Genomic DNA, 15,680 nt, shown 5'->3' with positions numbered 1-15,680 from the left:
TTTTATAGCATTTTAATCATATCGAATAACCCAATGTCGGTTCTTGTGGTTTGTATTGTACCTTGGTGTAACTTTACATAAAGTTTTGGGATGTATACATTTCTCATTTAGTTATTCTTAAGGCCAACTAATGATCGGACTATAGAGACGAAAGCTTGTATGATGAAGTGTTTTTTTGTTGTTGTTGTTAATCGGTAGAGGACTGATGTATGACATGAAAAATAGTGTTGACTGCATCTGTGTGTTGACATGTTTGCTATATTTTCTCTGCAGTCCCACATACAGAGACACAGCCGGTGATGGCGATATCAGGTAAGCTCTTGAAAGGCACAGCGACATTTGCAAGGCGGTCCCCATGGAGACCCATCGTCATTACGAGCACAGTCCAACAGCCATTTTTCTGGTTATCCAAAAAGGAAACATAATCTCCCCCACTGCCTCCCTTCACCCTCAGCTGCACATTGACTTGACAAACACATCTCACTCCTTAATGATCACTGAGTCACCTATTAATGGACTTGAGTTCCTTTCGTGCATAATCACCTTTTAGAGCCAAGCAGTCCCCGCAGATGAAAAACCTCTCTAACCTTAGCCTTGACTCTTGTGTTGCATTTGACACCTGTGGTAGGAAGAGATGTGCAGTGGCCTACGCATCCCAGAAGCCTTGGCTGTTGAACGCCACTGTCGTAGAGAACATCACATTTGAGATGCCAATGATCAAAACCAGGTAAGCTGGAAAAACTGATTTTTGGATGCATAAGAGATCGTAAGAAGTGGCACTGCACAATCAATTGGAAAGAATAGAGTACGCGTTCTCAAACCTCGTCTAAGTTTTGATGCAGGGGATCTAACAGGATTTTGGTGCATCTGGTCGGTGCGAATGCAGGCAGACAAACACACGAGATCTGCTTTATTATATATTTTTTGATCATACCACATACTGGCTAGCACGGCGCTATGGGGTCGGGGGTTTTTGGGGGTGGAAAGGAGCAATCGTTGTATGGGAAAAGTTGTTAGCGAGTTCCGTGGACACATTTGTCACCAGCGGTTTTTCACCACCTCATTCTGTACTTAATAAGGGTATACCGCTAATGTTCAAAGCTCCAGTGTCACACGGATTGCTGAGTCATCTTCCGAACATAGCGATGTCAACATGCCAGACTATTTGCCTGTTAAAGGAGAGGAAATAATCTGCTCTGATTGGAGAAGATTGAAATATGGCGGGCCACACCGTTGAAGACGTCCCATTTTAAATGCACAAGCCAGTGCTAGCACTAACGGTTGCTCGTAAACATGCTGGAATTCTGTTAAATCATGCCCTAAAGCTTTGGTAAACATTGGCTTGTGCGCGTGAATAAATGGTGACAACGTTGACCAAGTATGTTGACAACAGCAAACACAGGAGGCGAAGCGCCGGTCACAATACGCAATCCTATTGGTCGAAGTCAAGGTGTGCTGTGGGAGAATTGTCATTAATATGTTCACACGACACAGAAGATATCCCAAAATCAAACATGCTAGACTTTTTATTTTGGCGTTGTAGGGCTATTGTAGGGCCAAATCATTGGTCATGGATTATGTCACGCTACAAGAAATGTTGTCGTTCCTGACAAAATGTGTTGGGCCTAATCTGAGAAATCGCCTGCGATAGCTAATAGGGCCAATATCGGGGCTAAGATCCTTTAGTCTGATCTAGGCATTAGGAATCACAAGTCTGGGTGCACAGATGTCACGCTGGGTGTACCCCAGGGTTCAGTCTTGGTTTCCCTTCTCTTCACCATCTACCTCCTACCCAGGGCTGAATCCACCATCACCATGGTATCCTTTTACACTCTTTTGCTGATGACACACAGGTCTACATCTTCTCCCAACCCATCTCTGCAACTCCACCCACTTTCCTCACCACCTGCCTGGAAGACATCACAACCTGGATGAACAAAAACATCTCAACTCAACTAAACGGGAATAAAACTGAGGCTCTACTCATGGGCCTAAAATTTACCCTCTCCCAGTCACAATTCATCCCTGCTCCATCAATCATCAATGACATTTCCCAGTACCCTTTTCTTCCCACGTCAAGCACCCTCTCATTTGCACCACACATTCACATCACCCAGAGTGCTTTCTTCCACCTCTGCTACATCACCAGACTCCGCCCATCACCATCCCAATCCAACACTGAAATCCCGGTCCACGCATTTGTCACATCCCGTATTGATTACAGTATTGCGACGCTCTCCTCTCTGGTTTCCCTTCCAAACTCATCAACATTCAAAACTCATTCAGAACTGAGCCACCAAAAACTTCACCCCACACCAAATCATCTGAACACATCATCCCTGTTCTCATCCAACTTCACCGGCTGGCTGTACAATACCGCATCCTTGACAAAAAGTTCCTCCTCACCCACAAGGCTCTCCACAACTCAGCCCCCACTTACCTCTGCAGGAATACGCTAGCTCTCGCACCTTCCGCTCAACCTCTGCTCGTCTCCTTACCACCCCCACCTTTCGCCTCAGCACCGAGGGTGTCCGAGCCTACGGCTGCTCGGCACCCAGACTCCGGAACCTCCGCCCCCCCCCCCCCCCCCACCTCCCGTTTAAAACCCAAATCAAAACAGATGAGGTCAAACTCGAATACTCACTCTAACTGGACACTTGTCTTTCTAGACATTCCCAACATAAAAGGAAAATGTATTCAGTCTGCAATAGAACCACGAGTTAGACGTCACATGAATTAATGATGTCCCTGTGAACTGGCATTGGTCCACTCAGTCCACGATTCTTGGCAGTGCTCAGTAGCTCGCAACTGTCCTCCAATTAATGAAGATTTCATGTTGCCACAGTAATCGGGGTGTTAAGTGGAACAGGCTAATGAGGTTTCGTTGTGAGCCAACACAGACACTTACAGTTGTGCTCTCCATGGGGCCACGGTGTAAAGTGGATGTGTTGATTGAAAAAGTCTCCTGTAATCAGTGCATGAGGCCATGAAGAGATTATAAAAGTGCTCGTTGTTAATACTCAGCAAGCATATGCTTTTATAATAATGTTAATTATCAAGCTTTGTCATGAACTTATTCATAGGTCACATGCTTTAATCTATGATAATGACTTACCTCGCTCGGATGGTACATTTTCAGAAGCTGCTTCTAATGGACTTCTATGCTTGGTTGCGCTAGTGATTTTTGATGAAATACATGAACTTTATTTAGTAGTTACTCACCAACCACTTTCATTTTTGACACTGTCTAATGGTCAGTCTTTATTTCTCTCAGCATTCACGACGAGCCCAGCTATAGTAAATTGCTAGATTATTGATTGATACATATTGATTATAATATCCACTGAGCGTTGAATCCAAGCAGTGCGCCGAGTTTCCGGTCCACTATTGATGCATTGCTGTCTACCATTCCGAACAGCAGAGGAAGTATCAAGGCTACAGTTTCATTTTTGTACTATTGTGGGTATGGCACCTCATTTTGCTCCTTTTCAGTATTTTATCTGTGTTGGTGTCCCCTAGATACAAAGCTGTCATTGAGGCTTGCTCTCTTCAGCCTGACATCGACATCCTTCCTCAGGGGGACCAGACGGAAATCGGGGAGAGGGTCAGTAGCGCACAGCACAATTCATTTGGATTCCTCTGTGGGCATTTTTATTGCCTCATCTGGTCATCGCTCATTTCACTGGGACTCACTGCACTACACGGCAGCAACATTTGTCATCATTACTGCGCTGTTAGGATGTAATGCCGGTGTGCGCACTTGGATCGATCGTTGCCCGTGCCGTTTCTTCATCCAGGGTATAAACCGGTCTGACCCCAGAGGCTGTACACATTCATGCATTTAATGATGTTATTTGTTCCTTTCTGTGATTGAAGCTGATACCGTCTCATCTCTCATTCAATTTGTTACAGGGCATCATCCTCTCCGGAGGGCAGAAGCAGCGTATCAGTGTGGCCAGAGCATTGTATCAGCAGACCAATGTTGTCTTTCTGGTGAGTCAGCTACTGACTCAAAAACTGTATGACACAGAAATCATCCCTTCAGAGCAGCAGATCATCTGAGTACATTTCTTCCATCTCACAATTTTGGAAACTGAAACTGGAAACAGTTCTATGTACTGGTCAGGATATGCCCGCAGGTCATACTGTAGATACAATATGCTCTTCTTGCAAATAGTGTTGGTCAATCTGACCCTGGCCTGGCAATCTCCAAGAAACACAAACAAGAAATCAGTATGATGAGTGGACTTTGAACTCCTTTTTGATTGTTTGTAGATGACTTAGTTTTGCCAGCTCATTGTGGCCCACCAAGGCACTAATGCAGGATGTTCCCTTGAATTTGTCACACTTTGAATGTCCTTTTACAGGACGACCCATTCTCTGCTTTAGACATTCACTTGAGTGACCATCTTATGCAAGATGGTATCCTCAAGCTTCTGAGAGAAGAGAAGAGGACCGTGGTTCTGGTCACACACAAATTGCAGTACCTGCTGCATGCCGACTGGGTGAGAGCTTTGTCTATGTGTGTGTGGACTGTATACGCCGGTTCTATCTATATGCTCCGTTAGTTACAAAATGATGCCGCTATTTGTGTGTGTTCTTAGATTATTGCCATGAAAGATGGCACCGTCCAGACTGAAGGTACACTGAAGGACATCCAGAAGTCTGAACCTGAGCTCTTTGAGCAGTGGAAGACACTGATGCACAGACAGGACCAGGAGTTTGAGACGGTAATCAATCAGCAGCCACTTGCAGTGCAATTTATTTAAACTAACAGTCAAGCATGTTTTGCTGTGTGTAATGAATTTTAGATGGGATAGGTTTTCACACAATGTGCAAACACATTGCTGTCTCCTGTATTTTGGGGAAAGACCATGTTTTTTTTCCCCATCTCCTTTCCAGGAGACCGTTGCATCAAGCATGACAGATATGGAGAGGAAAAACCTGCGGAGAACAATGTACTCTAGAGAGGCTGCTAAGACCGAGGAGGATGAGGAAGGTGAGGGGTCAAAGGACTACTGCCGATGCACATTTACATGCGGACATAACGAAGAAAAGGGGGTTCAGTCCTCGATCTTACTGCAGCTCCATGTGTGTGTTTTTTTCTCTCCTGCAATTGTGTCCTGTGTTCATAGCAGCAGCACAATCAGCCTGGTTTGTTATTTCCAGACATCAAGCCTTATCCACCAATGAGATCATGTTTTTTTTAAGATTCAAAGGAAAACGATATGAGTTGCAGCTATATTGTTAATTCCCCAAGAAAATGTGACACAGCTGGTCCAGTTAACATACACATGAATGTTTATGATAGGGTCTGAGTCATGGTGACGTAACATACTGTATTAAAGTTCGGATGGAGATGTGGCTACAGTAAGTCACGAACCCAAGCGCAGTTGTTTTGGTAACCATCTCATCTGCTTATTTTCAATTTTCCTCCCTTGCATAGATGTTAGCATTGAGCGGAAACACTACACACCTTCTGTGTGCCATTCTTTCCCTGTTGCAACGGTCAAAAGGGTACAATCCAGTTCTCCTGACTGCTTACCGTACTCTACTGTGCTGTACTCGCAGTGGCTCCCCTCCTCCACTCTACCCCACTCGTTGATTCAACCCTACTCTTCTACTCGATCAAACTCTAGCGTACGCTACCCTAATCTTCTTGACACTACACGACCAGACTCGATCCTAATCTCCTTGACACACACGCTTACTAGACTCTAATCGACTCTCATTGACACACTCCTGTACGCTAATCTCCTTGACACGACACTACTGTACTTTAATCTGCTTTACACAACCTTATTCCACTTTGTCCTATCCTACCTTTCTCTTATAGTCCACAGGCTTAGTGCAATTTTTTTCAGACGAATCATTACAGAGTGGATAAAGGTGCCAAATGTTGGATGAGTCTTCCTTAGGAACAACTAAAGGGTTTTAGCCTTGGAGCCCAACACATATATTGGAAATATCCATAAATAACACAAAAGTGGTTTTTTTCGATTAAAATATTTGTTTATTATTTATGTATTTATAGTCATAAGATCATTGGTAATAAAGAGTTCTTTTTTTTTTTTTGGTCCACTTAAGTTAAATCTTATTTTAATTTGTCCACTGAACCTCCAAATGCAGCCATATGGGGGGGGGGGGGGGGGGGGGGGGGGGGGGGGGGCACAAGCCAGCGCAAACTTTCCAAAGACCCGCTTGCATGGTGTGCAATGATGGTGAACCGTGCTCGTCCTTCCTCTCGCCTTCCTTCCTGTCGACACTCACGCGCAGCCTCGTGCTCCTTGACCTGCTGCACGGTGCGTGGAAATATGTATGTTGACAGCAGGTGTTAAGTTGCTGTATGCTCTGTTGCTCCCGCAAAACTTTGCATTCATGCCTGCAAAAGAACACGTACGAGGAGAAGGACACAACTCAGACCTCCGCCAAGGCCTCTCGTTCGCTTCACAATTGTAACCATTATGCACACCTAGATTTGTTTACTATTTATTTTACATACGCCTATACTGATTTTGAATGAGCTCACCCCCTCATGAAATTACTTTCATGAAGTTACTTCCATTGAGGCAGTTTGTTAGCGGGATTGATGTTGAACTCGACATTCGTGTAGCTGTGGTTACCAGCGCTGCAAATCGGCCTTCGCAGCTGGCTGACAGATAGTAGCTGAAACAATCTGAAGAACGTGTCGGATAGATTTTAGGGAGTACGGTACAGCGGCAATTATTGGCGTCAGCACAATGCGGCCAAATAAAGGAATGAAGTTCATTCGAGGTAAGAGAAATGTGTCGCTCTTTATGATGTAAGTAACGTCCTTCCAATGAACTCGTCTCTTTCTGGTCTACAGAAGAATCCTTGGAGAGCGACGGTGACGACAACCTGTCGCAGGTAATGCGTCAACGAGCCACCATACCCTGGCGCTCCTGTGGCACCTACCTGTCCTCGGCTGGGATCCTTCTTCTCACCCTGCTCCTCCTGTCGCAGCTCCTAAAACACACACTCATGGTGTCCATAGACTACTGGCTGGCACACTGGACGTCAAATGTCATCACGGCCAAGTCGGACGCCACGGCGCGCAACTGCACGCTTGTTCAGGTGAGGGAGAGAAATCTTTCATCTTGTTTTTTTTTTGGTTCCTCCTTCACTAACTATTTGACCAGCAGTGTACGAAAGTGATGTTCGTTGAATTCCTTGACATAATGCTGAGGGATGCCATTGCAGAGTCAAAATGCTGGGAAAATACTGTCAACGAAAAATTGCCAGATTTGTGTCCAACCACATTTTGGCAAGCTGTTTTTTTTTTTTTTTTTTTTTTTTTTTTTTTTTTAGTCTGTATGTCAGCTGGCTACTTTCATGGCATAAGAACAGAATTACACGTGAGGATGTTTACCATTTGCATTCTGGGAATGGTTATGGTGTGAACACCATAAGGTGAAAATAAATTTGTACATAAATTGGAAAGCAATGTAGTCTGTCACTACAGTTGTTACGCTTGTTCCAGTTGTAAAGTCATAATTGCCGTAAACAGTTGTATGAAGAAACACTTCTAGGCCCTGAGTATACAGTAAAACAATCAAATGCAAAATAGTAAGGACAGTGGTAACTGACTGTGCCATGTAACAACGTATTTTTGCACCACTGTGCAAACTAGCAAGCTTTTTTTGTTTGTTTTTTTTAACCCAACCACATCACATTTTGTCCTTGGGCTGAAATCCAGCAAAGAAATTGTGACTGTTGCTCTATGTGCTATAATGTCAATATTTAGATTTCGTTTCAGCTTTGCAGCAAAACACGTGTGAACGCTTGACCGCTTGATTTGCGCTCACATTTTCCTTTGCTTTTACCGCAAAGTGTCCCTCATATCAATGTCTTGCGCGGGCCACGACAAATTTACATCACCACGTTGCCGCTAATCTGTGAATCACTGTTGAGTCACACTGACCAAAAACACTTGCACAACCACGGACTGCCAGCTCCAGACGGAGTGTTCTTTAACGCGCCCAGAAGCAACCACACGCCAGCCTCTTCATCACAACAGCAGAATCAACAAACTGATGACTCAATATACATTTACTGTGCGTGCGTGTGTGTGTGTGGCAGCTCACATTTCCCATGGTCATGTGGAAGCGAAGGACTCCGAAAGGCCCCTCGTCCTACTCTCTTGTTTTTAGTTCCACTCCAACACACTTCATAATGACTTAAGTAGAAGGTAAACCGTGTGCTTGGTGCCAAAGGACACTTGACTAAACTTCAGTGCAGTGAACCTCTGCCAAGTGTATTTCATCTCCGCAGACACAGCGAAGTCCAGTTCCTGCTATCGTATCATAATCACCGTCTGCTTCCTCCCTTGGCGGTGTTGTACGGCTGCCGGCCTGCTGTCGTGCGCCGCACACTCACCATGAACAGATATAGGAATCGCACGAGCGAAGGTGTTTGCTGTTCCTAGTGCGGATTAACAGGCGCTGGATGAAAAAAAAAAAGCGGCCCTTTTTTGTTGCGGCCCACCCGTTTTCATTCATCAAATCAAAATAAATCAATCAATCAAATTAGGTGGCACGGCGGTTGACTGGTTAGCATGTCTGCCTCACAGTTCCGAGGACCCAGGTTCAAAGTTTTGTTTTTGTTTGTTGTACAGGTTGTACTTTAACGAGTGGGGAAAAGTTTTTTTCATGATTATCTTATCTCATTTTTGTATAGCTCAAAAGCCTGCCATTTGAACAGGGGTGTTTAGACTTTTTCTATCCACTGTAGCTTCCCTTCACCTTCTTTGTTCATGGTTGTATTGTTGACTGTGTTGATTGTATCTTTTTCTCTTAATTGGAGGAATCATTTTGATGATGGGTGCCCTTTCTTTGGCTTGAGCACCTGGCCCCAAAAATGTCTGTGCACGTGCCAGTGGATTAATGTAGTGAGCAACGCATGTGTGATCAAATATATATTAAGGGCGGTCGTTCCTGCTGTTTCAAGCAAGTTAAGCCAAAGTAAGTGCTGATTTAGGCATGTTTGTCCATCAGTTGATTCGGAACATTCCGTAGCGGTCATGAAAGTGAACCCGAACTCTTTAGCCGTGTTTTTATTGCACACTTATTAATTCATGTTTCGCACTTTGTTGACATGCCCTGTTTGACAAGTTCACTGGCCTTCACTAAACATTTGCATAGTGATCGAAACAAGATGACACCTGCTTTTTTGGGGCTTGTTAAAACTGCCATTTTGATCTTTTTTTTTTTCTTCCTGCAATTGAGTTTGTATGTTTTCTCCGTTGAAGTGTATCAGTACTGCCTTGATTGTATCGAGCGTTGCCACCTTACTCACCAAAGCGTTCTCACCAACTACTGGTCTGGCACGCAAATTACAGTGGTTTTGGCCAATTCCACAGGCTTGCCATTGTTGTTGTCTGCAATTGAAAGTTTGATGCAAAATGAGTTTGTTGTCACGTAAAGGTACACTTAGCGTGATAGCATCTGCTTTATAAGTACATTCCCAGACTCACTGTCATAGGCGGTATTGCACGCCCATAGCTCGGCGGTTCATGTCGGAACTTGGGATTGACTCCTCCACAATGTACTCCTGCCTCGAGATGTTAACACCGTCGCTTCTTGATGTGCTTTACTCGGAACCAAGATACTTCAATTAAGCTCACGGCTAACGGGGATAATACAGGAATCGATTGTACTGTATGTTTGTGAGGATGCCTCAAAGGCGCGGCGTTTAGTTGGCAGTCACCCCCGGAGACGTGTGTTCACGACCCACTTCCGACCCAAAACTGTAGTTTCAGAGCAGCGTCGTGACATATACTACTTGGAACGCTTTTCCAATGGCTGGCCTTCATGTGTTGTTACAGGACTGCGGCTTCAGTCACTCGTGGTATCTGTCGGTGTTCAGCGTCTTGTGCTGCCTGGGCATCGTTCTGTGTTTGGCCACCTCCGTGGCTGTGGAGTGGACCGGCCTTAATGTGGCCAAGGAGCTCCACCAGAACCTCCTGAACAAGATCACCCTGGCCCCCATGAGGTACGACGCTCTCTGTACAGTAGCAGCTCGATGCTGTGATGTGCCAAAGACATCGACAATGTGTGTGTTTGTATTAAAAGCAGAAACACGGTTAAAAGCATTTTTTTTCCCCGCTCCATTACTCCGAGCACCATCTGCTTGCCTTCCACAAAGCCCAGAGAGATTTGTTATACAAAGACACGCACACCCACACACGCACGGCCCTGAATGTCATGTGTAAATACACATACTGCACGCACACGCGCGCACACACACAGATGAATTAACACACTCGCATCACACATAATGAATCTCAACCCGACGACGGTAGCCGACGTCTTCATCTAAAGTAGTATTCCAATAAGATTTTCAAAGTAAGTCAAATACGTAGCACGTCACGAATCGAGAGGTTCCGGATTGGAGTCTCGATTCGGGCCCTCGTGTGTGGAGTTGGCATGTTCTCCTTGTGCTTGCGTGCGATTGCGCTCTGGTTTCCTCCCACATTGCACAAAGATGCGCGTCGGACTTATTGAGGACTCTAAATTGCACATGTAGTGTGAATGGTTCTTTGTCTGTTTTTAGTTGGTGCACTAGTCGGTGAGCAGTCCAGGCTTGAATCTCTTGAATCCATAGAAAATGGATGGATGGATATTGATGTTGTTGTTGTTGTTGTTTTTTTGGGATATTCCAGGTTGTTTGAGACCACTCCACTCGGCAGCATCCTCAACCGATTCTCCACAGACACAAACACAATCGACCAGCACATCCCGACCACCCTGGAGTGTCTGTCTCGCTCCGCGCTGCTGTGCGTGTCGGCCCTGGGGGTCATTTGCTACGTCACTCCCGTGTTCCTCGTCGCCCTCCTGCCACTGGCCGTCACCTGCTACTTCATCCAGAAATACTTTCGGGTGGCTTCCAGGTGAGACGGATGGGACCGTGGCATGTGGGTCAGTGTTTGCACAAGATGAATAAAAGCTCGGAAATGTTAAAGGTTTCCTATTTCATCTAAACTTACCGCACGCTTGGTCAATCTTGACCTATCGTACTCCTCAGAGGCGAGTCGCTTTCATTAGATGCGAGGAATTCGTGTGCTTCCTAATTCCAAATGTGTTGCCAAAGGCGAATGGCTTGACAAAAAAAAATGTTTGACTGTACAAAAAAAGCATGTTCCAGGGTGCAGACGTGTGTCTTGTATTCCTCAGAGTTAACAGCGCCGAAATGCTCCTCCCGCTCTGTCTGCGCTGCGAGTCTATGTACGATAGACAATAGATATAGGCATCACGACATTAGCCAGGCATTATTTCCTGCGGGATATATATATATATATATATATATAATAATGCCTGGCTAATGCTTGTTCCATTAACTGTAATGATGAAGGTGTAATGTGAATGCATTATTAATATATAACAAGAACGTTAACAAGTGGAAAATGTAAAAGCATCATAACAAGTGCTGCTCAAATGTATTGTGAGACTGCTGAAGCCTTACCGCTTTGAGGATGTCTCCATTGTTTCCACAAACTGAGAATTGTCCTAGGTTTGGAATTAGTGTGGCAAACAAAGGCACAAAGATGTCTCATGAAATTGTTCATATTTGGAGGTTCCTGAAATTTTGTATATATATATATATATGTTTTTTTTGAAATATCCCATCATATCCCACAATTTAAATTGAGCATGCACTTAATTATGCGTATTCGAGAAATTCTCATTATTCCTTCAAGTGAAAGATAGGTTCCATACCAGTATGAGAAGGCTCATCATCTCATTTTGCAGAAGTTTGCTTAAGCAGCTGTTGTTCCCTCCTCTTTTGCAAAGGGACCTGCAGCAGCTGGAGGACGGCACCCAACTGCCTTTGCTCTCCCACTTCTCCGAGACGGTGGAGGGTCTCACCACCATCAGGGCCCTCAGGCGAGTGCACGAGCTTCTTCAAAGCGCTTATGCTGTCACCATGATGGCAGAGGCTCTTTGCCCCAGAAAGGAGCCCAATGATGAACATCCCAAAACAACTACGTTTTCACGTCCCTCAGATATGAGCCCCGGTTCAGACAGAGGTTACTGCAGTTCACGGACGCCAACAACATCGCCTCGCTTTTCCTTACAGCGGCCAATCGGTGGTTGGAGGTCCGTATGGTAAGGACTTCTTTGTATTTGCACCGGTCTGGCCGCTCCAATGTTCCACCCTGTCACCGCCGCGCCGCGACGTGCCGTGGTTTATTCCGGGGCTGCTCACCTGGCCCCCCGTGGAAATGACCTTTTGGATGTTTATGGATCCCTGGACAAATCCAGCCCTTTCATTGGCAATAAACAGACCGCTTATCTCTTTTGAACGTCATCACGCTGTGCATGAAATCACCCCAACATTCTGGAATGACTTGAATGCCTGCAGGAATATATCGGGGCCTGCGTGGTGTTGGTAGCAGCGGCGGCCTCCATCACCAACTCGCTCTACGATGGGCTGTCTACCGGACTGGTGGGGCTGGGCCTCACCTATGCGCTCATGGTGAGACTGTGTGTGTGTGTGTGTGTGTTGGATGTCTAAAGTGTGACTGCAGTAAGCTCTCTAAGCCTATGACAATGGGCAATACGTCACAGCCAGCGCTGGCTTGATTACTTTGGAAATAGTTGGTCGGAATTACAAGTTACCCTGTTGAAAACGTAACAGTATTGTATTTCAATTGCTTTCTTAAAGTAATACAACTCATTCAATTTGATGACATTTGGATTGCTTTTCTCAATTTTGGATAATTCATTTAAAAATAGTGGATTAAAACCAAAGATCATTATTTTGGAATCCACCACATATTTGTTCTTTACACCAATACAATAACAAAACGTGATGAAATGCAATACATCATAAAAAAGAATGTGTTTTTTGCATTTTATGGGTACACCATGTGGAAAAGCACCATACCATACCATACCATGTTGACCTAATGACAAATATGTGCAATTGTATGCACAAGAACTATGTGGAAATACTGAAGCAACGTCTCAAGACGTCAGCCAGGAAGTTCAAGCTCGGGTGCAAACGAGTCTTCCCATTGAACAATGACCCGAAGCATTTTGCTGAACTGGTTCCAAAGTGGCTTCAGGATAACAACGTTAATGTTTTCGAGTGGCCATCGCAAAGGCCGGGTCTCGATCCTATTGAACATTTTTCGGGCCGTGTGCGGGCAGACCTGAGTTACACCAGTTCTGTCAGGATGAATGGGTCCACATTCCTGCTAACCATTGTGAGAGGCTTGCGGACGGATGTCCAAAACAAGTCATACAGTTTCAAGGCCATGGTACCAAATACTCACGAAATCCGTGTGTAAACTTTGGACTTTGAAGAACGTTTTTGTCGTAACCCTAAAAAAAAAAAAAAATCCCTCCTCTCATAATTCTTTTCTATTTGAGCAGCAAGAGCAGGAAAACGACAAATGCCTTTTATCTGTCAGGTTTCCAACTACCTGAACTGGATGGTGCGCAACCTGGCCGACATGGAAGTACAGCTGGGATCTGTCAAGAGAATTAACGGCCTCCTCAAAACGGAACCCGAGAATTTTGAGGGTCTGCTCAGTGAGTCCCGCCTTAAATCTTAAAGCAGAAAACGTTCTGCACCATGAAAGCACTGAAACCGGGTATCCAAAGTCCTTCAAACTTGGCTTTAACGACTACTAATCCCAATCTAACAGAGCATCGGTTTGACTACAAAGCGTCAAACCGATGCTCTGTTGATGTCCGGTGTGGTTCCCAGACCTGTCTCAGGTCCCTGACAGCTGGCCCCAGCACGGCGAAATCCAGATTCAGAACTTGAGCGTCCGTTACGACGCCACGCTCAAACCCGTGCTCAAAAACGTCCATGCGCACATCAGCCCCGGACAGAAGGTAAGAAAACCCGAGGCACGGAGAAACCGAGCCGAGGGACGAGGGAGCGCGTGTCGGTGAATGTTGCGCATTTTGCAGGTGGGGATCTGTGGCCGGACAGGCAGCGGCAAATCGTCTTTCTCCCTGGCCTTCTTCCGCATGGTGGACATGTTTGAAGGTTTGCACTCTCACACTATCGTGTTTGACACCGCACTTGGCAATACCCTACGAGCGTCTTCCTTACTTCCGCAGGGAGGATTGTGATCGACGACATCGACATTGCCAAGCTGCCCCTGCAGGCGCTGAGGTCTCGTCTGTCCATCATCCTGCAAGACCCGATCCTCTTCAGCGGCACCATTCGGTACGAGGGCCAACGAGCCTCCGTTTTACCCACAAATGTTCTTGTCGTGCCACGTGAGATGAGGGTGAAACGTGTAGTAGGTGCGGCAGATAGAGGCGATAAAAGGGCCTTCAAACCTTTCCACTGGAGTTATTCATCCCGCGCACAAGCACAGCTGAGAGTTTGTCGAATTCCTTAAAAAGGACCCGTGTTACTTTTAAGCAACCACAAACGTAATCTGTACCATCGATGAGTTTGATTCAAGTGGAACCTCGAAGGTCGATCAAAATGTGTTGTTCCTTTTGACACTTTTGTTCCCATTGGAAGTCATTGAAGTAGAAATGACCCTTTCCTGCTTAGACCTCTCAAAACGTCCACGCGGGCTCAAACGATGAAGTCCAGTTTTATTTCACGTTCACATGGAAAACCTTACATTCTGTACGTGCTCACGTCCAATGTCATTAGGACGGCTTGTCATTTGTTGGCGTTATGCTTCGTAGCTTGGAGCAGTCTTTTGAATTCAATGTCCACATTTCACAAGCCAGTACGGTTTTGCAGGTTGAACAGTTGTTCAATATTTAATCTGCGGTGTGGTTTCTGCTTTTGTTCCACTTATTGTGTGTGTGTGTGCGCAGGTTCAACCTGGACCCAGAGATGAAGGCCACAGATCAGATGCTTTGGGAAGCTTTAGAGATTGCTCAGCTTAAGCCTGTTGTAAAATCGCTTCCAGGCGGGTTGGGTGAGATTTTGCTCGGCTCTATTTTAACGTGTGTGTCGATATAAGTGTCATTCAGCACAGTGTTATGACCCTCTTAGTGCCAGAAAGTTCAATTTGCTCCCATGGCCCGCCCATAAAAAGGTGCAGGACATTTCCCAGACTTCCTCTATCCTGCTGAGCTGCAGCCAAGGTTGCACATCTGCTGCACTGTGTCACAATACACGAGCATCGATATTTCAAACGCCCTGGAGAGGCTCTTAAGGCACGATGCCCGTTCTCGGGCCGCAGTCTCGTATTCGGATCACCCCTAATGGCAGACTTCACCTTCATCTGACTTCCACGACGAGCGCTTCGTATGCTTACGGCTTTATTTAGCCGCTGTGGGCTCGCCGGTTATCTCTCTTGTACTTTATGTTCTCCCGTAAGTGTTTGTCACGACCAGACAGACAGCGGATGCATCTCAGTCTCTACACAATCAGAACCCATCGGTCTATTTATTTCTCGCTCTCTAATTTTATTCAGATATATCCGACTTTAAGTCTTCATCTGAACATGTTTCCAGATGCCAATGTGACAGAGGGAGGAGAAAACTTCAGCCAGGGTCAGCGTCAGCTCTTCTGCCTGGCCAGGGCCTTCGTGAGGAAGAGCAGCATCCTCATCATGGATGAAGCCACGGCGTCCATCGACATGGCAACGGTCAGTGGGTTTGCCACCACGGTCTTTCTACAGGGATGACGGTGGGGGGATGTGGAGGTCACTGGTCACTTGTTGTCAACAT

The 15,680-nt window shown here is 45.6% G+C and overlaps 1 protein-coding gene across 3 annotated transcripts in view; it reads left to right on the top strand.

Annotated features, from left to right (window-relative positions):
- Positions 1–15,680, top strand: part of abcc8 (ATP-binding cassette, sub-family C (CFTR/MRP), member 8) — a 45,787-nt gene that overhangs the window by 28,670 nt on the left and 1,437 nt on the right. For all 3 annotated transcript variants that reach the window (XM_061676704.1, XM_061676705.1, XM_061676707.1), the window contains 19 exons: positions 274–312; positions 629–727; positions 3,520–3,604; positions 3,913–3,993; positions 4,368–4,505; positions 4,605–4,730; positions 4,903–4,999; positions 6,848–7,095; positions 9,845–10,011; positions 10,682–10,909; positions 11,811–11,903; positions 12,023–12,125; positions 12,382–12,495; positions 13,436–13,556; positions 13,735–13,865; positions 13,944–14,022; positions 14,097–14,205; positions 14,820–14,923; positions 15,465–15,598. In XM_061676704.1, coding sequence (XP_061532688.1) covers positions 274–312; positions 629–727; positions 3,520–3,604; positions 3,913–3,993; positions 4,368–4,505; positions 4,605–4,730; positions 4,903–4,999; positions 6,848–7,095; positions 9,845–10,011; positions 10,682–10,909; positions 11,811–11,903; positions 12,023–12,125; positions 12,382–12,495; positions 13,436–13,556; positions 13,735–13,865; positions 13,944–14,022; positions 14,097–14,205; positions 14,820–14,923; positions 15,465–15,598 — 2,296 coding nt within the window. The remainder of the gene's footprint in view (positions 1–273; positions 313–628; positions 728–3,519; positions 3,605–3,912; positions 3,994–4,367; positions 4,506–4,604; positions 4,731–4,902; positions 5,000–6,847; positions 7,096–9,844; positions 10,012–10,681; positions 10,910–11,810; positions 11,904–12,022; positions 12,126–12,381; positions 12,496–13,435; positions 13,557–13,734; positions 13,866–13,943; positions 14,023–14,096; positions 14,206–14,819; positions 14,924–15,464; positions 15,599–15,680) is intronic.

The sequence above is a fragment of the Phycodurus eques genome, chromosome 5 (assembly GCF_024500275.1).
Source record: "Phycodurus eques isolate BA_2022a chromosome 5, UOR_Pequ_1.1, whole genome shotgun sequence".
NCBI lineage: Eukaryota > Metazoa > Chordata > Actinopteri > Syngnathiformes > Syngnathidae > Phycodurus > Phycodurus eques.
The sequence above is the reverse complement of the archived record's forward strand: the minus strand, read 5'-3'. Positions and strand labels throughout refer to the sequence as shown.